Source organism: Gordionus sp. m RMFG-2023, chromosome 2, assembly GCF_954871325.1.
Source record: "Gordionus sp. m RMFG-2023 chromosome 2, tfGorSpeb1-WG-v2, whole genome shotgun sequence".
NCBI classification, from domain to species: Eukaryota; Metazoa; Nematomorpha; class Gordioida; order Chordodea; family Parachordodidae; genus Gordionus; species Gordionus sp. m RMFG-2023.
This window is the reverse complement of record NC_088776.1, coordinates 5,616,352-5,642,544: the sequence shown is the minus strand read 5'-3', so window position 1 is coordinate 5,642,544 and position 26,193 is coordinate 5,616,352. Positions and strand designations below refer to the sequence as shown.

The 26,193-nt window shown below is 27.9% G+C and overlaps 1 protein-coding gene across 1 annotated transcript; it reads right to left on the bottom strand.

Annotated features, from left to right (window-relative positions):
- Window positions 1-7,392: 7,392 nt before the first annotated feature.
- Window positions 7,393-25,775, bottom strand: LOC135923801 (uncharacterized). Its single transcript, XM_065458748.1, has 4 exons — window positions 25,681-25,775; window positions 18,546-19,846; window positions 8,831-9,076; window positions 7,393-7,845 (listed from the first exon to the last, which is right to left on the bottom strand). The coding sequence occupies exons 2-4, from the start codon at window positions 19,791-19,793 to the stop codon at window positions 7,624-7,626; spliced, it is 1,716 nt and encodes a 571-aa protein (XP_065314820.1). The 5' UTR covers window positions 19,794-19,846; window positions 25,681-25,775; the 3' UTR covers window positions 7,393-7,623.
- Between the last annotated feature and the right edge of the window lie 418 nt (window positions 25,776-26,193).

Sequence of the window (26,193 nt, the reverse complement as noted above, 5' to 3'; positions counted from 1 at the left end):
CTTAGTTTTTACGAGGGCCAATTTGATTTTAATAGCGGGTGAATTATTGCTTATATATTCAATTGAAATAAAATATTATAAAAATATAAATCGTGAACAATGCTTCAACTGTATAACTTTTATCTTTGTCTTGCTAAATTGCATTAATAAGTGACTTACAAAATGAAATTATTCAAAGCCATTTTTTAATATTAGAAAAATTAAGCGTGGGAGTGAGAATTCCCAAATGCATTTTTTCTTCTCTCTCTAAAATTGAAAGAGCCTTGCAGGTTACATAATTTATAAAATTGTTTATTATATTGTATGGCTTGTCATTATCTGAAAATCTCTATATTACGAGATTGTTCAAATTTGTTGCCATTATCCTTAATAAGATTATATTAATTTCACGGATTTGCAGAAAGAGTTCCATCTTGTTATAACCTAATCAGATATCCAATTTTTTCCTTAAAAATGACTGCAGTGTTTGGAAGATGCCCATGTTTATTCAACAATTGAGGTTAAAATATTTGAGTTGGGACATGTGATAAATGCTATATAAGATATTATTATAGCTCATACATTTTATAATACATTCTATTTGGATTATATTATCATGATGATTTACATTATATATTTTCTAGATAATGTCTACAAAGGATTTTATGAATAAAGAAGAAAAACCAACTACTGTAATTGGTAAAAGTGATGAATCAAACATTTTAATTAATAAGAGTGTATATTTTAAGTGAAATGAATAATGGTTAAAAAAACCACTTTGAATCAATAAATTATACACAAGTAAAATTTGATAATTTTTATTATTAATATTATATTGAATATATAGATGATGTGTTAGTGGTAAGAGTGATGTGAAAAAATATAATTTGCATACATGGGAATTAGTAATTTGGCAAAGAATCTCTAAGGAACTTAATTATGAGGGCGATAGTTGGCAGTGTTTAAGCCAACTTCAACTTTGTTCAGCTCTAGCAAAGAAAGTAGACTAAAATTATTTTAAAAAATATCATGTTTTAGTTTTTAGGCTTTTTGTATTTAAATATAGATAAGCATTTAAAACTAAAACTAATATTCAAAATCTAACAATTTAAACCGTAATTTGTTTCATTCAATTTTTTTTCGAAGATAATGGAATAGATTAAAAAATTTTAGGTAATAAATTTTAATCTAATTTTTAGAAATATATAAAAAAACGAAAAATAATTTTAAAAAATTTTTTTTTAAATGATAATACGCAAGCCTGCTGATTTAGTATTATAGAATTATACTAAATTTACATTTACAAGAAATCTCTTAAAATTGTAGAATCCTTGAAGGGCATATGATGTGGAATCGGAAAGTTTTAATTAAGTAAATTTATGAATTTTGGAAAAATTCGAAAATCTCTAAAGCGCGATTAATTGAAACTTAGGCACAAGACATCTGTTACATCTTCACCCGACACCAAATATTTTTCGCAAGAATTTATTACATCAATCCTCTTAATATTAAGTATTTTAATAGTCTTAATAATAACGCATTTAATTTTACTGCTTTTTAGACCATAGGGGCTCCGAGTTATCTCAGCCAATGAACAAGTCAGAAATAATTCTTACGGTAAGACTACAAATGACCAACAATCTAAGTCTTTGATAAAATTTTTCTATTAAATAAATAATTCGAATAACTATAAATTTTCAGTAAAATCATTCTATATTATATATTTTTTGCGCCATATTATTAAAAAATCCTTTATAATTTTAATTTTAAAAAAATCTATTTTGAAATAGGGGAAAAATGTCAAAATGTTTATATTTATTCCCGAAAATTTGAGGAGAATCGTGGAACGACCTGTCCCGCAAAAGTATAAAAGTAAGATAACACTATATATGTTTTTCTTACACTAAAGACCTATAAATTAAATATACCATAAAATGTCCAAAATGACCGCCTTGGACTTGGCTAGTAGCCTACTGCTGGCACTCCTAGAATGGGCTGAGATGAACTTTAAAAATTAAACTATAATAGGACGACCTCGGGTAGACATTTTCTCAGACTCGGTGGAGTCTACCTTGAAATTTGTCTTGGACCGGATGTGATATTGTACACCTTAAAATTTTTTTTAAAAGTCCGATTAAAAAAATAAAATAAATTTGTACTTACATTAAAAATGAATTAGGATCGGATTTGGTCGGATAACAAATTTTAAATTTATTTTTGAAGTCTGCGTATTAATCAGAATTTGAATGATTTGGGCATAAATACGAAACGAAAGAAAAAATTAATAGGGGTTAAGGAGGCGTCTAATTCGTTAATTCGGATGATTGATCAAGCTTCCAAAAATTCCATACAAAAATTATGATTATGAAAATTTAAAAAGGTGGCAATAACAAAGAAAGAAAGAAAGAAAGAAAGAAAGTCTGATTAAACCGAAAAAATAAAATAATGAATGTACAAGCTTCTGTTAAAACTTGAGAGAGAAAATATAGTTGGCAACACATTTATTTTTATTGAGTAAAAAAAATTCTTGGCATATTTATTAATTGCGTTTTATTTTTCTATTAAGAAGCAAAAATGGCGTATTTTAGAACGCATAGTTAATCTTAAATTAGGACAAATTATTATGGCGAATTATATTGGCTGCAGGTTGCCCTACCCCTCAAGGCTGGAAGGTATAATAGGCACACGCTCACCTTCCTAACTTTCCGTAGATGCCTTTATCAAGCGACCCAATTATCAGTTAGTTAACCATAAACCAGATTCTCTATTCCATCAGGTCATCGAATTTTGAGAGTTCTCCTAGCTAGACAGGCCCTCCGCCCTTTAAACAGCTGCAAAGAGAATGGGATTTACTTTTGGTTTGTAATTCTGGCGCATTTCTTGGATACCTGCGAAATATTCCCTTCCTTTTTACAATCCTCTGGAAATGGCTATAAATTCCTTGCAGCCATTTTATATAATTTTGACTTATTACCGATAATCTTCCCCGCTCAATTGGACTCAGATATAAAAGAGATATCATTTTATTTTTTGCTACTAGAGATGTATAGGTAGGGAAATTTCCCGATCCCTTACTATAAATATAATATATTATTGTAAAAATTATGATTTGCATAACTATGATCGTAAATTCATTTCGCAAATTAGGCCATTTTTGTATTTGGCTTAGCTTATGTAATAGCTATAAATAAAGATTTTATCTTATATATTGCTAAAAGAAAACCTTTGAAATTATCTGGTATATTAAATAAACATAAATCGAATAATTACTTGCATATAAATTCATATGAATATTGTAAGTTTTCAAAATCTTGTGATCAAAGGAGGCCCTCCCAAAATTATGATTTATATATTTAATAAAATATAAATATTATTTTAAATATTCTTATTAATTTTATTTATTTAGTTAATTTATTTTATTTTATTCATCAAGTTAATTAATATTTAACAGAGACCTGCAGGCCTGGTCCTAGGAAAAAAATTTTGAAAAAAAATCCGGGCCGGGCCGTACAAATGGTACCTCTGTAGGTCTCTGATATTTAAGTTAATAAGGGCATGAATATTATACTTAATCTTCATAGGTCATCATAAAAATAAGAATATATAAAAAAATATAAAGGCAGACAGGAATTTTTCAACCCTTTAAAGGCTATCGTGAAATTAATTTCTTCGAACAAAGAACTTAAAATTTAAAAAAAGGCTGTAAATTAAAGGAAAGAAAAAACTAAATAAAAACAAATAAATAAAGTATACAAAGCAATCATAATATGAATTTTTCTTATGATGTTTAAAAAACTAAAGACGATTTTTTTTCCCCAAATTCTTAGGTGACATAAATATTTTTATAAAAAATAAAAAGCTTATATCTTAACGGAAAACCTTCGCCGATAACATATAAAATTACAATGCATGAGCTGTGAGGTAGTGTTGTTAAATGGCTGAGCCAAGCTAGCTTAGCCGAAAACTCAGCCAGTTTTTGAGCCAAAAATTCGCCTCAGGCTAAAGCCGGCTCATTGAGCCGATGGCTCAAGCTCAAGCCGATTCAAGGCTAATCCGGCTAGCCGTTTAACAACGCTAACAAATAAATAAATTTCGAATCAATAGTCGGCTTGAGCTAAGTCATGAGCCCACTCGAGCTAAATTTGTCTCAAAAAGCTGTCAATTTTAGACTCAAAAACTAGATGAGTTTTCAGCCGTTTACCAATATTAATCTTAAATAAATTTCGGCTTGAGCCAAAATGAAGATCATAATAATTAAAAAAAGGTCTACGACACTTATTTCATCGGTATGGCAAACTTTTGTTTTTTTTCTCCCGAAGTATCAATATGATATTGCACGAAGTATATTAAAGATCTGCAAGAGTAGGCCCGGCACGTAACTGGTCCGAACGGGCTTCGGGCCTATATTTTTAAAAAAAATCAGGTTCGGGCTGGGCCAGGCCTAATATTTTTTAAAAAAATTTGGGCCGGGCCGGGTCGAGCTTAGGCCTGATAAATTTTTTTATCTAAATTTATCAATTTTATGTTGAATTTTTTATGTAAAATAAAATATTTGATTTTATTTATAGGAACTAGACGCCATATAACATATATATCGTTTATTTAGAATTATTTATAAAAACTAATTTTTTATATTTATAAAAAATCGGGCCAAGCCGCTAAATTTTTTCATAAATAATTTCGGGTTCGTGCCGGGTCGGCAAAATTTTAAAAAAATTTTGGGTTTGGGCCTGGCCAGGGAAACTTTTTTAAAAAAATTTCGGGCCGGGTTTTAAAAATAAGGCCCGATGCAGATGAATTCCTGACGATATTTAATGTTTATTTAGACAAAACTAATTCACAAGTTTAATCATACATAAGTATTCATTTAAAAAAATGTTATATTTATTTTAAAAAAAATAAATACGGAAATTTTAAATCATTAATTGTATTTGTTTGAAATTTACTTTTTTACAAAGTTAGATTTTATATATTTTTTTTTATTTTAATATATTTTAATATTAAATTTTTTATAATTATTATTTAATATTAAGCTTATAAAATAAAATCCATGCTTTTTTAGTTTATGTAAAAAAAGTAAATAAATTAAAATAATTTATTTTTTTTAAAAAAGTAGGAGATATACAAATTATTTTATTTTTAAATTAAAAAATATGGATTATTCATTTGACGAATATTCTTCCTCACAGTCTCAGCCACATCTGGAAATTACAGGAATGTGAGGCTAAATTTAATAATTATGTTCTATAATTTAAAAATTATAATTAATTTTAACGGAAAATCTTCTCCGACAACATTTAAATAAAACTACAATCCATAAGCTTTTAGGTGGAATTCAATAATTATGGTTCTATAATTTAAAAAATATATTACATTTCATTTTATATAATAGGTGATATAAATCTAAAATGTATTTATATTAAAAATAAGAATTTAAAAAAATCGAGAATATTTAATCGCTACGTAAATTATATTTATTTATTATAATATAAAATATTATAATAACGTTAATACATTCTGTAATTACTCGCCAACACAAAAATATCATTCAGTGTTGTTAAAAGATACTTTTTTAAATGGATCTAGATACAGATACATCGTCTAAAATAATATCTAGATACCGTTATATCTATCTAGATACAGATACCACATTTTTATATCTAGATACAGGATCTAGATCCTTTAACAACTCTTATATCATTACATATATTTGAATTATTGAATAAACTAATACCTATATTTCTAGTAGTGTTATTAAAAAGTCCCATTTGGGTCGATTCTTGAAAATGGTTCCGATTAAGATTTTAGCCAAATAATTAAAATATTATATAAGCCTGAAGATTTTGCTCAAAGATGGCAGAAAGGTCTAGATTCTATTTGCCAAATTTTGAGGCTTACATAATATTATTTTGGTTATGATATCGGGCCTTTTTTAAAAGACCCAAATCGGCGATTTTATCTTCCTAGTTATTAATTACATTCATAACTTATTTAATCATGATTTAGAACTAACAACTATTTTACCAGCTGTTTCTATGAGAATCCCGTATGCCAGGACTGATGCAATGAAACAGGAATTGAACGGCTGGCCTATGGACAGCATCATAGAGTCTGTGTCTCAAGTCAGATGGGCAAGATTATTAGCACTTGTTATCAAAGGAGACAGCTCCGTGAGGGTATGCGCTGACTTGAAGGACCCCATAAACCCTGCTCTAAAGGATTCCAGATACTCGATACTGCGAGCAAACTATCTGATTGCAAAGTATGCTAAGGGCAGGATATTTACCAAAATAGAATGTAAGCAAACTTTTCCTCAGATTCCTATACAAGAAGACCCCAGGGATTACTCAAGAAGTCTACCCACAAGGGTTGTTTTCGTTTCACCAAGCCATAGTTCGGTTTAAAAAGAAGACTGCACTATGAGGATGTATGGTGTATTGCGTGGCTCATGAGCGTCAATGGCGTTTTCCACTCAACATATCCAAGGAAAACATATGTAGGATTTCTTTGGAGAGTGGAAGGTTGATGTGTGATGTTTTTAACAATAATAAAAAAAGAAGAAAAACAAAAATAAATAATAATATTAAGATATTTATATTCATTATAATTCTCTCCAATTTATCAGTTTAGATAATTCGACAATTATAAAAAGATATAAATGTATCTAGATCTCGAATCGAATAATAAAATATATTTATTCACGCAAATAGAATAGTGTCTTATTCGTCGTAATACAAATCATTTGTGTTCTTTGAAAGAAAAGTAATATAATATTTTATTTACATATTACACAAATTTGACCGATGCAGGTTTAAGAATATCCACTTTAAAAAACCCCTGCATTCGGTCTAAACCCTTCCATTATTACCAGTTCCTAGCATATCGTGGTTTAAATCGTTTCAAATTAGATTGAGAGTTGAAAAAAAATAATATACTATACCGGTCGGTTTAGAAAATTTTCTTTATTTATTAAAACATATCTAATATAAATTACGTTAGTAACTTGATTAATTAAGTATTGTATAAATTCATATTTGTATAAAATACGATTTTTTCCCCCTTAATTTACAAAAAATATCTGGAAAGCAACAAAATACTATATAAAAGGGTTATAAAAAAAAAGTGTATTTATATATAATATGGGAAATATTACAATGAGATTCATGATTCCTGCATAAAATTGGATCTTGTTTCCCTATTAAAATTATAAAAATATTTATAAAAAAAATCACGAATTTATTTCTAATATTTAGAAGAGTATTTTTAAAGGTATTAATATATCAATAATTTTGTTAAAAAAATTTTTTTGGTATTATAAAATGCATAAAAATTTGAGAAAACTAAAGGGGGAAAAGAATATATAATCCTATTATAAAGGTTCATATAACAAAATATATTGTTCAATTGCGGTAAAAAAAATATAAAATATATATAAACTTTGGTATAGAAAAAGCCGTAAATACAAGTATACAATTTAATATGTAGTATCAAAAATATTTTCTGATTATTAGAACTTATTACAATGCGATTATAGGAAAAAAATTTTTTTTTTTTTAAATATACACTATATAAATAAATAAGCAATCTTATTCAGTTAAAAATATAAAAGAAAAATATTAATCATAATAAAATAGTAATTTTTATTTAAGGGTTGATTTCGGTTTCTCCAATTTTCCCCCCAGCAATTTGGTCGTTTCCATTGGTCATTTTAACTTCCCCATTCTTGCCGGCAAAATCGATAACATGGTGAGGACCTTTGCTACAACAATGAACGCAGTTAGGGTTATGGGCGGCATTATTCCATTTCCCGGCCCAAAATGCTTCAACTATGGGTGTTATAAAGGTCTTACAACAAGCTGACCATACCTTTAAAAAAAAGAAATGTTTGTGCATTAATAAATAAAAATGAACAAGTTATAAGCCGAGTAAATATTTGTAAGGGTGTTTATATATTATTTGCATAAAACTAATTAACATGATAAAAATAAGAATTTTCAAGCGTAGTTTCAAATATCCTTATCTTATATTTTCTTAGTTATCAAAATGAATGAAGAATAGTAAATTAAATAAGCATGGAGGGGGTTATGTTTGAAAGATAAAATTGATAATAATTGGCATCAAAGATATAAAACCGAAATTAAAATCCTATTCTAAATATGAAATCATTGTAAACTAGGAAAATTTTCAATAGATAAATAAATGAGATAAACTCTTATAATATTATATAAACCGCCCTTATACTAAACATATAAGATTTCTTAAAAATAATATAGGAATAATGGTTCATTTTTACATTTATCATAATCCTTATTGCTGTGATGCATAATAACATGAACATATTAATGTTCTACATTATTGATGACAGTAAAAAAAATTTTGAAAAACAAAATAGATACATGCAAAAGAGTGACTTATTTTTTTAGGAACAAAATCATAATTATTTTATCATTTCATTGTTTAAATTTTTAAATAGGTTTATTTACAATAGGGAATAACATCTACTATTTAATTTTTTAAACAAAAATAAACGTTACTGATATTTGTTTATATAAAGGTTACCATTAGATAATTATTATAAAACATATTCAAAAATAAAAAATTATATCTATTGAATTTGATGTTCGAAAATGTAGCTTGAAAATAGTTTACATTTTAATAGAATATAATCAATTTGTCAAATGATAAGATACACATACAACATACCTTATATATCCATATCATAATTAATTATATATCATAAAAAAAGAGAAACAAATTATATATTTCTTTAAGAGATATTCATTAATTGAAAATAATTATTTCCGAAATATTTTCTTTTTGTTATTTGTAAAAGTAAAAAAAAAAAACTTACGCGTTGTAACAGTTCCATCCAAACGCAGAGAAAGCTTATGATTGGTCCGAGGAACCATACGTTCAAAATACAAGAAATTGTCATAAGCAGTGCCCATATGAATGCTAAAGGAATGGCCAAAATGGCGGTGAATACTCTGTAGAGTAACAGGCTAACGAAACTGAAAATCCCTTTCGAAGTATTCCATACCAAGTCGTAACTGTGATAATTATCTGGTTCCGTGAATAATTGTTCCATTTCGGGAATCTAAAAATTTTTTTAAAAAAAATCAAAATAAAGACATTTGGTTATTTTAAAATTATTTATAGAATTATCTAAAAAATGTTACACAAAATAAATCCTGAATTTTTATTTAATTAAAATTTAATATTTTTATTTAAAAAAAAAAATTAATATAATAACTTTATCAGTCAGTATCACGCAAAGAAGATGGTGTTTCAATGTGTATTGTTAGGGAAAAAAAAATATATATTTAAAATAATAATATATAATTTAATGTTTATTGTTTTGTTTAATATTGATAAAGGGGGGGAGAGTTAATCTGTAATATATAGTGTTTGAAAAAAAAGAGAAGATATTTCTGTTATAACAACAACACCCACATTGTAAATACAATATGCAGACAAAAGTATTATAATATATTTATAATGCCATGCCACGGTTAAATAATATTAGGGAAAATTTTGTTGGCGAATATAATTAAATTAATCGTAATATAATAATAAAAAAATATAGTTTGACTTTTTATAAACTATAATTTTGCACTTAAATTTCAAATACACCCCCACCTCCCCCCCCCCCTTCCCCAACAAAAAAAATGTTCTATTTCCTCTGGATCCCATATTATTAACATTGCTAATTTGTTAATTAAAGTTCCCAATTTTGGATTATAACTTTTATATCATGTACTAATTACTAATGGGGAAGAAAAAGGATAATTCAATTTGTAAGCCATAACACTAATAAATTTACAAATGGTTCTATTTTTTTTATATATAAAAAATTAATCATTATGGTCCAGTGAATTCGTTGAATGAGCAAACATAAAAAATTAATTATATATATTATTTTTTTTTTATAGTCTCGTAGCACCTGTGGTGTACCATAACACAATTATAATAAAATATTATAAACAAAAATAATGATAAATAAATCTATAGTTTTAATGTTCTGCGTCGGGCCTAATTTTCAAGCCCGGCCCGAATTTATTTAAATATAGAAATTAATTTTTATAATTAAAAATAAAAGATATTATTCTATAAATAAAATCAAATATTTTTTACACAAAAAATTCAACAAAAAGGTGATAAATTTTAAAAAAAATTCCAGTCCCAACTCGCCCGAATTTTTTTTTCGGGTTGGGATCTACTTTTGCACATCTCTAATAAAAATAATTTTCAGTTTAGACCATTTTTAAAAGCAGTATTAATTAATTTAAATGATATCTATTGGTGTTGTTAAACGGCTAAATCCAATTTTATAGCCAAAAAATTACGGAAGCTTGGAGATTTCTGTCATCTATGAGCAAAATCTCTAGGCTTGTGTAAAATATTTGATAAAGAAGGAGGTCAAATTTGATAATATTGACATAAAAGTTTTTTTTAAAATAATCATTTTTAGCGATTTTTTTTTCTAACCCCCCAAAAATACTAATTATTTCCCAATTAATCAAATGTTTAATTTTATTTTTTAGTTGAGTTGGAAAATTTTGTATAAAGTATTATTTTTCTTTAAAAAAAATTTATCTTAAAATCAGATAGACCTTTCAATTTGAATAAAAAGCTTTAAATTCAATTTTAAATAAAAACCTTTTTAATATTAAGCTTTATTCGGGATTTTAAATTAAAAATGATTTTCTAATCCTATTGAGTAAAGCACATTTTCCAAGTAAAGTATATAATTTATAAAATTAACCACTAACTACATAGTTTACATTTAATACATTCACTTCACATATTACATTATGTATATGGTATATATTTTCATACTACGATATATACATATATTTGGAACAATACCAAATGATGACTGGATGTGATTGCGATATATAAAAAAAATGAATACAATGATGAAAGCACATGTGGGGAAAAAAAATATATTAGTGGTTTGGTTAGTGAATATAAATACAACATTAAAATATAAAATGCCCAAGAACATATATCGTATGTATTGGCCACATGTTACCATTTATAATAAATATATATATATTCCATTTGCGTTAATTGATTTATTCACGGCTTAGTAACTTCCGATTATTAAAATTCAATAATATATTTTAAAAAAATATATAACTTCAGGATATTATTAATTAGTTAAATTATTTTTTAAAAAAAATCATCTTAAATTAATTAGAGAAGTTTTCAAAAGGGGTGGGATGGCAGTGAGGTTCCGGGTGTTAAATCATTTTAGCATGTTTGATAAATAAGCTACTACATACTAAACATGATCACCAAGTCAAAATGATTAGATTGATGATATATTTATGGAAAATTTCACAAATTATGTTAGTTTTTGAGTGATAGACCTGATAACCCTAACCTAAATCGAATCCAATCTGATTACTTATTAAAATTTTTATTTTAGTCAGAACACTAATAATCTATACATTTTAATGGCCTTTCAGAAGAAAATAGCTTCATGAGATTCTTTCGGTTTTTGATTATCGAGTATTGCTAATTCACTAAAAATAAACAAATTTCTGAGAGTTCAAGGATACGCGTTAGTTAATTCATCATTATTTTTATATTTAAATATTCAATTTCAATGATTTTTTTTTACTATATATTTATCATTATTACATTACAAAACACATTACATAAAATTTACATTTATCGGCCATAATATCATCAATATATTATATATAAACGATGACTATAAATACAATATTTATTATGTTGTCTTCTTCTTCATTTTTTTATACCTTTTTATATTTTTTTCTAAAATTGTATAACTTTAAATTATTATATTATTGAGGTTATTTTTTTTACTATCATTTTAATTTATACAAAACACAAAAAAAAATTTTTTTTTTTCACATCTCTACATCAAAACCAAAAAAATTATATATATATTTTTGTATACTTTTTTCTACTAAAAATATAAAAAATAAAAAGAGATAAACTTTAATTTTTGAAATAATAATAATATTTTTGATTTATAGTATAAAAAGAGAATATATGAAATAAGGTAATAAACGCGGGAAGAGGCGACTAAGGTGAAAGAGAATTTTTTTTAAATATATATATCACGCATATATTAGGGAAAGAATTTATTATTATTATTATAAGGCTGCTTTTTCTTTCTCTCTCTTCGCTCACTTCGATTTAAAATGTTTAAATGAATGCATAATATGAATAATTTATATGAGGATGTCCTTCCTCCTTCCCTTCCCACTCTATTTTTCGTATCATACATTATGTTAGTGTCAATGTGTTATTTTTTTTTCCACTTTAAATCATTCTGATTTTAGCCGGAAATGTATTCCATCATATTTGGAATACCTATTCTATGAATTTCTAGAACAATTTTGCTAAGAACCTTTGAACTTAATACAATTTATATTCATTTTTTCCACAGGTTTTTTTAAATATAAATTTAAAATGACTCAAAGTTATAGGGAAAAATTGTCTACAATTCATAGGATAGGTGTTCAAACATGTTGGAATACAATTAATTTTTTTTTTAGAATAAAGCGCTTAAAAATAACATATCGACGCTAACATATATATATAATAAGAAGGCTTAATACATATTTTAAAAGAAAAAAAACACTTATAAATATTTGGTTATATGTTCGGTATTACTGGGGAAGACTTTTCGGAGTTATTTTGGGATTAATGACCATAATTTTAAGTGATCCTTACATAACCCTCGATTTAGCTAATTTCTTAAAAATCAGCGAAATCACTTTTTGATAAGCCCTCATAAATTTCAATTATAACATCCAATAAAAATATGGTTAACTTATATTTAGAATCGATCCATTAGTTGTTCTCGGTTATTCTTTCGGGACAATCAAATGAACCCGACAATAATTCTAATTTGTTTTATTGGCAATATAAATGTGGTATGTTACATTTAAAAAATGTCTAACAGTAGCTGTCATCACTAGAAAGTGTGAAGCCTCCGTCCCATATATTTTTTTTTCCGTGTCCAAAGACAGTTGAAATATGGCGTTAATTGTTAATATTTATTTTTTAAAAAAAGATTATAAATGATGCAGGGTTAATGGGATGAGGAAATAACCATTAATAAGTAAAGCATCATTCACATGTTATTAGTGTTGTTAAACGGCTCGTTTTGAGCCGATTTTTTAAAATGGCTAACTCAATATTTTGGCCAGAAAAATATGTCCTAAACCTCGAGATTTCGATAATATATGTATAGAACTTTGTTCCTTCTAAGAGCAAAATCTTCAGGCTTGCATAATATTTCTCTGGATGAAGTATTTAGTTAGCCGTTTTTAAAAATTGGCTCAAAACGAGCCGTTTAACAACACTACATGTTATAGATACTACTTAGAATTAGAAGAGTGCTGACGATTCATTTAATTAAAATGTGCAACAATACAAATCAGCTGATGACAGGCCATTTTTGTATCTCATGTAAGATACATTATAATTTTTAAATAAATTATAGATTATCATTTATTTATATAAAAAAAAATACCAATATGGGGAAAACAAAATGTAGTGGGTTCCTCCACAAGCTGATTTTGAGTTCAAAAAACACTTCAAAATGCATATTAATGAATGAATTGTCGGTATTAGACAATATTAAATGCCTTTGGTGGTAAAGTTAAAAGTCGGAATAATATTTTTAGATATTTAGTTAGTATTAATATTATTATTATATATCTTTCTTTCCCTTTCTTTCTAAAGTCTAAACCGGTTAAGCCCAGCCAGAATTATTTATTTTTTTATATTTTTAAGCTAGGCCCAGCCCGGATTTTTAAAATTATACCATTTTTTGGCGGGGAATGAAAAAAAATACAATTGTAATTTTCCTCGATAAAGATTCAAATGAATATATTTTAAAAAAATGTTAACAAATAAAATAATTTACAATGTTAGAATTTATGCCCTTTTATTCGAAGCATAAGGTTTCTGCACACAGTTACTTTTATAAAAAAAATATGTATCTCATCGTTTCACGGCGGGATGATGTCTACAATCGTTTATACTTAAAACGGATTATTCTAATATGAATAACAAAATTATTCGATTCGAACGCTTAAGGAAAAAAAATATTATCTCATAAATGATTCTTATAACTTATAAGTATATCACATATTCCTTGTAGAACTTATTATTTTTTTCACTTTTTTTAAAAAAATATTTTTAAAGAATTGAATTTTCAAATCGAATTCATACGAATAATATACATATCGATGTAGTTAAAATCGTGTCGTGTGATAGCTTTTTATGGCTAATTTTGTCTTTTATGGCTGAATGGGGGAGTGAGTGGGGATTTGAACATTATATTTTTACTAAAACTTTATACATTTTTATAAATATAAGATCTATTTGTAGTAAGCGACTCAAAATAGGAGAGGAGGCCATGTATTATTTTTTATTATAATTAAAATTCTGACAACAAATTCTAATTATTATAGAGTATAGTATGGAACGAAATCATTTAAAGAGGCCTGCATGAATAATTAGATAATGAAAGTGAGATGGATTGGAACTGGAGATTTTTCCGAAAGAGGGGGGGGGGAGGGGTAGGGTTGATGGCTAATTTTTTGCCACATTTCGATCACTTTTCGCCATTTTTATAATGAATAAGCAGTTTGAAATATAAATTAGCTAATAAATAAGACTAATGATGTAATATTTATAATTTATGCAATATGTTATAATACAATAGGTTGTTAATTTATGTATAATATATTATATTACTTTTATTACAATTCACTTCTAAGTGTATGAAAATTGCAAAAATAATCAATATTTTGTTGAGCAAGGGGGGGGGGTCCGGATCTGGTAGTGGTTATGGCCCTGAGGTCAGATAATATCTTATTTTAATTTTTAAAAAGTTTTTTTATATCGAATCCTTAAAATTACTTATCTTAAACTTGGAGGAAGTTCGAATGAGTTTTCTACATCAATATGCAATCAGCATATTATTGCCATAATTGTATTATTAATTAATCCCCTACTTCACCAATATAAATATACCCTATGTTAACCATTTTAAAATATCTTATTAAAATAGGGGTATTTCAATACAGGTGTTTTTTTTATCCGGGGTTATCAGGTTACCAATGTCAACATCATTAATATGTCTTAAAAAAATGTAGTGATTAGATGGCATGTTAAGAATAATGTATATTAAATAAAATAAAAAAAATTAATTTACTATATTTAATTGTTAATTATTAACCACTAATTCGTGTACGCAAATACGATCGATTTAAGATTCAAGATAATCATTCATTCATAATTTTTTCTTTTTTTTAAAAAAAAATAATTATTCTTTTAATCCCCCCCCTCTTCTTTCAAGTTGATATGACAAATTCTTTGTATAAATGAGCTTATAATTTTCGTTTATTTGCCATTTAACCTTTTTTAATGATTTAATTCAATTTTTTTAAAAAATATTTAAACTCATTATTACCCTAAATTAAAGAAAAAAAAATTTTTTTTGTAAAGAAAAAAGATTAAAAAAAATTTTATAATCTCTTTTACAAACAAATTTTCATGTTTTCCTATTGGAGTACAAATACAAATTTATAATATAAATATAATAATTTTTTTTAAATTACATTTTTTTTAATATTTTTGTTAAGAAATTATAAATTCGTTTGAAGAAAATAATAAATTTTTATAAGCTCTGAAAGTTTGCCTTTTTTCCCTATATAATATTAAAAGATAATGAACCCTTTTTACATCAAAAAAATTGTATTATGGAATTTAAGATCAGCTCGATCAGTTGATCTTAAAAATATCGGTTATCGGTTACTATCGTTTAATCTTAATTATATTATTTAAAAAATCGGATCGGCCAATATCGGTTATTAGTTGATATCAACTTGATATGCATAACCGGGTTTAAAAACTTCTTTAACTATTCAGTATATATCAGTACACACACGCGTCTAATTATAATTTTAACTAAGGTATTAACGTTAAATGTTTCATAGATTGTAGTTACGTTTTGTTAATATTGAATAAATAGCATGTAAGGATGACTTTAATATGAGGTATCCGAGTTTTATCCAAAAAAATAGCTATCGGCGCAGCTTCTAAATATAAGCTGATTAACGGTTTAAGGCCTGGTCAACTCTTTTAAAAGGCGTGCACTATTTTTTAATATTGAAGGCGTTTTAAAGTTAGCGTCCAGACCTAATCGTGACTATTAAGCTGGAAAAAAAAAGTTCTCGTACTTCATAGGTGAGTCCATTTAGCAAGCCTAATGCTGGTAAAGGACATTGTTAAATAAGATTGATTGGATTTGGCCATTTTCTATATATAAAATTGTGTGGGCCAAAGTTTTATTTTTACTCTGCCGCCCCTAAGAAAAACTTCTATGATTAATATAAAAAAAATATATGGACCCGGGTTAGTTTGTTTTTTTTAAAGATAGATTATCAGTGTTTCATCTTTCAGTAAATAGTTTAAACAATAATTCATTTAAGCACAACATGCTTCCTTTACACAAATGAACGTAATACATTTTTTTTTAAAAAATACTAATATTGCCGTTTGCCAAATGCATTTGATAAGAGATCCGCAATGCCCTGATAGGCCGGGTTCTGAAATATATTTTTTTTGCATATTCGATGAATTCTGATATTTTACATAGTCCGCCACAAAGTAGTGTTTTTAGAATTAAAAAGCTCCTCAAGATTTTAAATGTTGTCTATTATGGTGTTCAATGAAATGTAGTAGATTTTTAAAAATGGCCCAATCAAGATTTTAGCCAAAATAAAATAATGTAAGCCTCGAGATTTGGCAAATAGAGGTCCAAACCTTTCTGCCCGTCTATGAACCAAAATTTCCAGGCTTTCGTTAATACTAGAAGATCTTAATCGGGTTAGTGTTGTTAAACGGCTCGTTTTAAGCCGATTTTAAAAACGACTTACTCAAAATTTCGTCCAGAAAAATGTTATACACAGGGCCTGAAAATTTCGCTCATCGAAGGAACAAAGGTCTAGACATATAATATCGAAATATCTAGGCTTAGGTCAATATTATTTTGGGTAAAATATTGAGTTAGCTGTTTTAAAAAATCGGCTTAAAACTAGCCCTTTAACAACACTATAATCGGGTCGTTTTTAAAAATCGACCCAAATACAATGTATTTTTTAAAAAAAGAAGTTAAAAACCAGGCCGGACTACCTTAGTAAAAAAAAAATTTTCAAGGTTTGGGCATTACCTAAAATTCCAATGGTCCTGGTCGGGCCCCTGAAACTTTTGTGATTTTCAGAATCTCTGTTGATATATTATTTATTTTAGCTATACTCACTTTACTTAGTATTCAAAATGAATACCATTTTAAAAAATAAATAGTCACTATAATTAAGTTTTACAAAAATGATGCTATATTTGATTAAGAAAGATAGAAAATAAATAACAATTTAAGCTAGTCAAAACATAATTAAAATTTGATTTAAAAAAATGGAATAGAAGGTTTGGTCATCCTGGCTAGATCTTATTTTTAATTTTTTCTGCCCAACTCATGGTCATGGGGCAGGCGGTCCATATGCAGGCATCCGATAGTTTATAATTTTTAGAATGATTTAAGACAAAGGTTTGCTCGGTTTAACCAAAATTTGAATTTCGATTTTAATCCAAGTAAAAATTTTAAATGCTTTTTATGGGTTCTTCAGTTTTTTTTTCTAGATTAACCCCCTCATTTACAATTTGAGCGAAATAGTGGAGAACTATACAAATCATTCTGTATTTTTTATTCCTCGCAGCGAATTCTTGCTAACTGTGACAGTACGTTAACTAAGAGAGTTACCCGCCGATGTACCCTATCTGAGATGACTGGATTGATTTGTTTACCCCCCCCCTCCCCATGTTAGTGAATAATGGCATGCGGTACCAAGATTCAGAATCTCTCAAAAAATTATTTATTGAGGGCTATTTTAAAATTTGAAAAAAAAAATCAAAATTTGCGAAGCAGGCAGGAATGCATTTCATGTTAAATCAAAATTTTCAGGAGTAAAAATCGTCCTTAATGAAAAAAAGAGATGGTATAAAAAAACTGGCCAAGGTCGTGTACATATACCGGTCTAGAGCAGTCCCTAATTTAATTCTATAGTACCGGAAAAATTAAAAGACCGATCCGAGTTGCGGTCTTCGGAAAGACCGGTTTGTCGATCAATCCTCTCCGATGTCGGTCAAAAAATACCAATAAAACCTGACTGTTTACCTTCACTGCTGACCGGGCCGACCTAAGTTTTTATTATCAACTATGAACCGAGCTTGGGGTAAGATTAAAAACTGTTTTAGACCGCGAAATGGGCCGAGCCTAAATTTATTATTTTCCCGTATTCCTGGGCCGGGTATGGCCACAAAATTTCGGCCCGTGCAAGCCATGCTGCAAGGTTTTAAATATAAATCAATGAGTTACAAAACTAGGTACTGTCAATTTTGCCGTGTTAATTTAATTATAATAATAATTACAACCTTAATAATTATTATAATAAATTTCTAAAGATTAGGCTACAAAAAAAAATGTACATATGAATGAATACTATATTTACCTCGAGGAAATGATGTTGCGATAATTTATTGTTGGCGGACTTCAACGCATCGTTATTAATTTTGGAATAAGTAAAATGATTGAATACGCGATGAGGCGTTTTGCCGGGGATGTCTTTGGAATCACCGTTATCGAACTGATCTAACTTCATAGACATTTTTTGATTATGATGGGGGTCGCATTTCCAAAAACTCCGTTTACAAGAAGCCCCAAATACTCGGGTTAAACTGTTTGCAGCCGAATATGGATCATTGTTGAATTCACTTTTGAATGTTTCGGTTTTGTTGACCCCGTCGTTATTGCCGCTAAAATTTGGATTCGAGCATTCCGAAAGTATTTGAACAGAGTCTTTGTCCCTCATACCAACGTCCCCTGAGCTGCTGCTACTTGGACCGTCTTTGACGATATCTTCTTCCCCAGTTTCAACACTTTCATAAGCATTCACCTTGCCCAAGTTGAAAACGTTTCTTGCCGTGCCCACTAAAGATGCCTGAAACCCTTTTCCAACTTTTACCTTACCGTTGTTACCTTTAGTCGTGGTCTGGTCTGTATCGCAAGAATTATTAGTGTTTTCAACGTTCTCGCTCACTCTTTTATCTTCTTTACATTTTGACGTATTTTTGTTGACCACCAAGTCTAAATTTTCGGTATTCAATGCTGCATCATTCCCGCTAGCTTTGGAATTATCGCCATTATTTGCGCCCTTTTTAGGCTTCTTCCAAAGTTTGCCTATCAAGTTTATATTGCTCGATTTTTTAGGGGTGGCCTCGCCATTCAACAGCGGTTGCTCTTGTAATTGGCTCGTGTTGTTAGTCAGGCAGAGTATAGTGTTATCCTTATCGAGTCTGTTATATATGTGATCGGGCGATTCTTCGGCCAATAGAGTCATGTCAACTTTTTCTTGATCGAACAGCGAGATTTCTTTCTTATCGTGCTGGCCGGACGATCCGTATTGAAGCGGATGCAAAAGGTTGTTCAGATTTGTGGCTAGATCGGATTCCAAGCAATCCTTGAACAAGTGCACGCTATTGTTGTCGTCGTCCTCGTTGTGATTGTTGTAAGCGGTAAAATTATTTTCCTCGAGCGATTTGGACGCGTGTTGTTGAATGAAATCAGATTTTATGCTGCTGATATTGTTGGAAACCAGGTTCAAGCTGGAGTGGTTGCTTAAGGAATGATGCCGATTATCCGGCGATAAATTATGGTCTATATCGTTGTGGGGAGATGTAATCAACCCTTTAGTTGCCATTATTATATTTTTATCGATAAATTATCGGCGAAGCGTTTTTTTTAAATATTTATCTATCGGAATTTACGTTTTAAAATAATTATTTTTATTTCTATTTATTTATTAAAACATAAGCGGATAAAAAAAATAATATTATTGGATAAATTATATAATATGATTGTAGATGATTATATTATAAAGTGTTATATTTTCTAAAAAATTTTATAACCATATGGCTATTTCTTTCATTTTATATAATAATTATAAGAAAAATTTACCCTATCAAAGTTAAAATCGTTATAAAGAAAGAAAGGGTGAGCAATGTGGAAATAATTCGTTATTCCTTTCTTTTAATCATCATTATATTTTAATATGATGATCTTTATGAAGAAAACGAAAACTTTTTATTCAATAGATATTACCGCGAAAATTCGCAACGAAGTAATACAAATGAATGTAATTATATATTTATATCGTTATACTTCGCCGCTAATTTCCGATAACATGTCCAAAATTAAGGGGTGGCAGCGAGGAAGTTTTACTTGAGGGGAGGGGGAATAAAATAGGTATATTTCCCCCTTTAATACTTTTTAATTTTATCGCTTAAATTCATTATAATATGATAATGGATTAGTGTGGTTAAGCGGGATCGATTTAGTTAATTTTTTTAAAGCGGCTAAATAAAGACTTTCGCCTGTTGATAAATGTCCAAACCTTCCTGCCGCCACCTATAAGAAAAATTTCCTGGCCTGTCGAATATCATTTGATTTGGCTAAAGATGCTAGTTAACCGTTTATAATAATCGGGTAGCTCGGGTCGTTTTACAACACTATAATCGATATATCTTTCCATTTAAGTTAATTTCGGTGATACTCAAATCTTCCCCGCCAAAAACCCCAGCCCGCACATTTTTTCTGGTTGGGTCTGGCATGTGAAATATTTTTTTCTTCTTCTTCTAAAGCTTAAAAATCCACCCAGACAAACCTGTTAAAAAAAATTTAAGGCCGGGCTAAAAATATCGAAAACTGAAACCTAAAAGGAAAATGTTGAAGTAATTCATTACGTTTTTATGAAGAACACTACAATGTGCAGATTTTACTGTGTATAAAAAAAATTTAAATTGTGGCAGATATTATTTTTCATCTGGGGCTGGGCCATTATGCCCTCATGTGGTCCGCTTTTGCCCGGCTTTCGGCCAAATCCACCGATGGCATCCTTGATTTTTATTTATGTACTTATTTTTTTTAAAAAATATATTGATTAGGAGAAAAGGAAAATATTTTAAAAAAACCTGCAGAATTTTATTTTGCAAATTCGAAATCGTTGATTCCTTCAAAGTGGTTGATTTTTTCAAAAAAAATTTTTTTTTAAATGGCTCTCTCGATTTCAATTAGATATACCAAATCGAAAATAGCACAACACAAATGAGACACCTTTTTTTTCTCCGTAATTTTTTGGATTTTAAATATTTTATTTTACTTTCTAAACAGCTTTTTGGATACAATCTTAAAAAAGAAAAATTAAAACATTTCAAAAACAAACAAAGAAATTTAAAAATAATATGGAAGATTTTGTGGTAAATTTGTGGGAATTTTAAAAGGCCTACTTTACAAATTGCCCTAAAATGTTTTTTAAAAAAAATTGGCCGTCGGAGAGAGGGCGTCATTATCTCTAGACTTTCCCGCGAAAAAAAAATATATTATCGAATGCAATTATAAAAAAATTGAATTTCTATAACCGCCTACTAAATAACCCCTGCATTCACAGTTAGCGTTACACGGCGAAGTTTATAAAAAATGTGCGCGAAATGCTTGTTTTTTGTATACTTCGCCCGCTTAACTTCGATATCTTTTACCAATAAAATTAACTAAAACTAGAATCTTCTAAACCCCAGATATGCCAGCCTGGTTTCTAGCATTTTTGTTGTGCTGTCATTAAGATATTTTAATTGAAATCGTAATCACCGATCGTTGTCTTTAAGTAAGCAACAGTGTGAAAAGTTATCCTTTTTTTTTCTTTAAAAATAATTAAAGGTATCATCATATTCACATCTCAAATTCTGGGTTTTTTTTAAAAAGGTTATATAAATAAAACTATTTTATAATTAATTAATTTTTTTTTAAAATGACAATATCAATTCTGTATCATAAGATTATGTGGTAGATGAGCCACCTTGCCTTCCTAAATTTTACAATGTGTCTAGTATACGATAGATAACGCTATCATGATGGTGAGACAAAATCGATATAACTGGTGGCATAAATATTTTTCAAACGCTGATAAGGTAAAATGAGTTAGCAAAATTCAAATGAAATTTAATTGTATATATAATCTTTAATTTTCTTCATTTATATCTAAAAATTACTTATATTTTTTTTACTATTTTATTTTTAAGAGCAATTTAAGATTTTTCGCTATAATGCTGTTTATAGAAGTTGAAGTGGTGTTGACCAGATTATTTTGTCTATAATATACTTGTAACCGGTAGGGTATCCAGAATTGAATTTCGAAATCTATGACTCCCCCCCCCTATCGGCACTGCGTATGACTAATAATAGTCGGTACGAGGATTCCAGTCTTTTCTTCTAACTAACTAGACTTTAATATTCTGATAGCTAAATATATTGATTATCACTTATACACCCGGGTTTAGGTAAAGTTAGCTTTAACATAGCTCCCAATTATTGTACTATCAAATAATTAAACGAAACTAAATATTTGATTTTACTCTACGCTTTTTACATTATATTTTACATTTCGACGAAGATTTAAGGTTACGAATTGTTAAACGGCTCGATTTGAGCCGATTTTTTAAAAACGGCTAACTCAATATTTTAATAAGAAAAAACAATGCCCAAGCCTGGAGATTTCGCTAATAGATGTTCAAACCTAAACATAAGAGAAACCGCGGCACGTTAGGAACATAGGACACATTCCAATTTTTTCCCCAAACATTCATCACATAAAAGTGTGTAAATGTAAACCTAACATAACTAATTGTATCATTGACTAAAAAAAAAAGATTTCAAATATATTTATTTTATTCTTTTTAAAATCTTTTACAAATGTAAATATGTGATTAACCATTCTAAAGGGTAACAAAAAATAAATGAAACTATTAGCTTTGAAATCCCAATAAATAGATTTCGAGAAAGTTTAAAATCGCTCCATTTGAGCCGATTTTTAAAAATGGCTAACTCAATATTTTAGCCAGAAATATTGCTTAAACCTTGAGATTTCGTAAATAGATCTCCAAACTTCTGTGCCAATTTTGCTTCATAATGATCACGGGTTTGGCAAATTTTAAACTAAATCATATAAAACATGTTTTGAAAAAAAACATGATTTTGCGGGATTCAGCGAATGAATAGGTAACACGTGCTATAAACTATTTAAGTTTCAAATATTTCCCTAACCTTCCTACGACTTGAAGAAAAAATACAACCCCCCCCCCCCCCCCCCAAACCTACATCAATCTCCCTTTTCTCTTATATGCTTGAAAATAAGGCCCAATACGAAAATGTTATATGGAAGTACACTTTATGTACCAGATGTATAATCATATATCATATCAATGTCTTACGTGTTTGATGAGAAGAATAAACAGAATTTGTATAAAACAAAAATGAATAGTTAAAAAGTCTCGCTGGGAAAATCGCGACATTTTGTTCGTTGTTTTTTGAGAACTTATGCAATTTTTTTTTAAAAAAAAACTTTGGGGCCCGTTTTATCCCTAAAACGGTATCCCTTAATAGGTCACGGCTTGTAACGAAAAACGTATTTCATCCTGAAAACCTATTTCGTCTCGCATTTTTATGAAATATTTTATGTATTCAGATAGTGGTCTGCAATATATGATGGGCCGTGAGTAACGTCGAAAATCTTTTTTTGGGCCAGGCCCGGACAAAATTTTTTTTGTAAATACATATTTGATGAATTCGGATATTTCACAGAAGTTCTAATCCATAAAGTGCAGTGTTTTTGATTTAACTACTCTCCAAGATCACAAATAATTTTTATTTTGGTGTTCAACAAACATATATTTTGGTTTAAAATTAAACCGGGCCTGACAACCTTAGTGAAAAATCTAAAACGGGCCGGTCAAAAAATAAATTCCTACAAGGCCGGGGCGGGTCTGAGAGTTTTGCCACTTGCAGCCCTCTGGTGGTATAAAGCTTGAGCTTGACATCGCTATACCCTTATTTCGATAAATCAGAATTTTCAAAGGTTTTAATAGAAAATACATATCTCGATTCTTCATTATTTTTTGAACTTTTAATTTTAAGCCAAATTCTTTTTTTATATACGACATGCCCACAATTATTCGCGATTTATAGGGAGAGAATTCTCAAACATATAAAATATTTTCTTCAATCCAGTTGAACCAGAATACATTTGTTTAGTTTTCTTCCAATGTTTAGGAAATTCCCGCCAATTACTGTTGCGGCATTCCAGTTTTTTTTATTTCCAAGAAGAAAAATAATCTTAATTTCAATAAATATTCTTATTCCGATGGCGTTATGTCAAGTGTAGTTCTATTAATTTGCAAAAACATAAATAGTGTTTTCATTCGAAAGAACTAGTGTTAAAATACTATGACTTTAAGGACCATTTCATATTGGTAAGGTAAGGAATAACCCTATATATGTGATAAATTTATGCTGAAGAAACTTAACTATCTTTCTACAAAATTTATAAAAATCTAATGTTCTCTTTTACTTTTAGCAACGTTACCCGGTATATAAGGTAAGCATGCCAAAATGGAATCTTAACATCATAGATATAATATTCGAATTATTTAGTAGATACTATAGATACAGGTGTAATAGCAAAATACATTCCGGATATTTGTATTTAAGATACAGATTAAGAAATTATAATTTAACAGCAGACATATAAGTTTAACTCGTTTGTTCTGTTGTTTTATAAACTTTTGTCGTTTTTGTGATTTCCATACTCACACACAAATAGAAATATGTTATATACAACATTATACAATGTTTCTAAGCTAAATTTATAGTATAAATTTAAACAAAGACACTTTAAAAATGTAGAGAACTTCGATGACCTAAGCGACAAAATTATTAAAAGATAATTTTTAATACTATCAATAATTTACAAACTTTCGAAACTTTTAAGGAAAATCAATAAATAAGCCATTTTAAATTTAAAAATGTGTCAAAAAAAAATTTCAAAAGAAAAATTTAGCGCAACAAATTCATATTTAAAATTTGCGAAGTTTTGTAACTTTTCGAATTTTTTTTTAAGAATAGTTTTGGACACAATCCTTTACATTAGCAATACTTTTTGGATTCAGGTATATATATAATATATATTTTTTTTCCCGTATACATAGTAAAATTACTGGAGCCCTGAAATCAGGGCAGTTATTAATTGTTTTGTTTCATAGCAGTTATTAAATTGAACAATGCAAATTCTCTTCTTGAAATTAAAAATATTTTAAAATCAAATAATCGCTTTTATCTATAAAAAAATCAAAAATTAATATAATATATTTTAAAAAAAATCCTGGTCGGGTCTGAAAATTCTTTTTAAAAAAAACCCGGGCCGGACCCGGCAATGCATGATACCTCTGCAGGTCTCTGAAAAATACTAAAGGAATTCGTATTTATCATGTTATGCATTTTTCCCTAATAAATTTAATTTCTAATTTTTCTCTGAATTAAGAATCCCATTTAAATTTTATAAACGACGTTGGACTTAATGAATCTTTTCATCTCTTCTTTTTTTTACAGATTCATCTACTAATTAAAACTTTAATTTAAAATAAATAAATCGAACAAGGACAGTGACCCTATTATAATATAATATTCATTATTATGTCAAAATCTTTATTAAAAAATATATGATATAATTATCATTCAATTAGTATACAATTTAAAATTACCTAGAAAAATTTTTGGCCTAGAATTTAGATTAATATTACCATGGGATGAAGAAAAACCCAATATTGAATTATTTTATTTTTTGGTTATAAATTTATTTTAAAAGAAATAAAATATATTAATTATTTTTAATATATATTATAAAATAAAATTGTCGCTCAAAGAACAACTATAATATAACACAATAATGAATAATTAATGGTTGTTTTTTATTTTATTTTTATAAAATAAAATGGAAGAGTTTACAAAAAAAAATTGATAATTTTTCTCTGTATAAATAGCTTAATAATTCATATTTTAATTATTATTTATTATTATGGTGGTATGTACTGTAAATAACACGTAGGAGGGGGATGTAATGCATTAGTACTTTTTTTTAAATTTTAATAATGATGATAATAAATTCGAATCTCTACATTATTACATAGTAATAATATTAATTATTATTATTATCATTATATATAAAAGTAATAAAAAATAATAATGTCATAAAATATTAATTTTTATTATATTTT

Excerpts from the sequence above, each read along its gene's own strand:
- LOC135923801 (XM_065458748.1), bottom strand. The coding sequence starts at position 19,793 with ATGGCAACTAAAGGGTTGATTACATCTCCCCACAACGATATAGACCAT. Across the intron at positions 9,077-18,545 it reads CGCAACATCATTTCCTCGAG|ATTCCCGAAATGGAACAATT; the intron begins GTAAATATAGTA and ends AAAAATTTTTAG. Across the intron at positions 7,846-8,830 it reads GGATGGAACTGTTACAACGC|GTATGGTCAGCTTGTTGTAA; the intron begins GTAAGTTTTTTT and ends TTTTTTTTAAAG.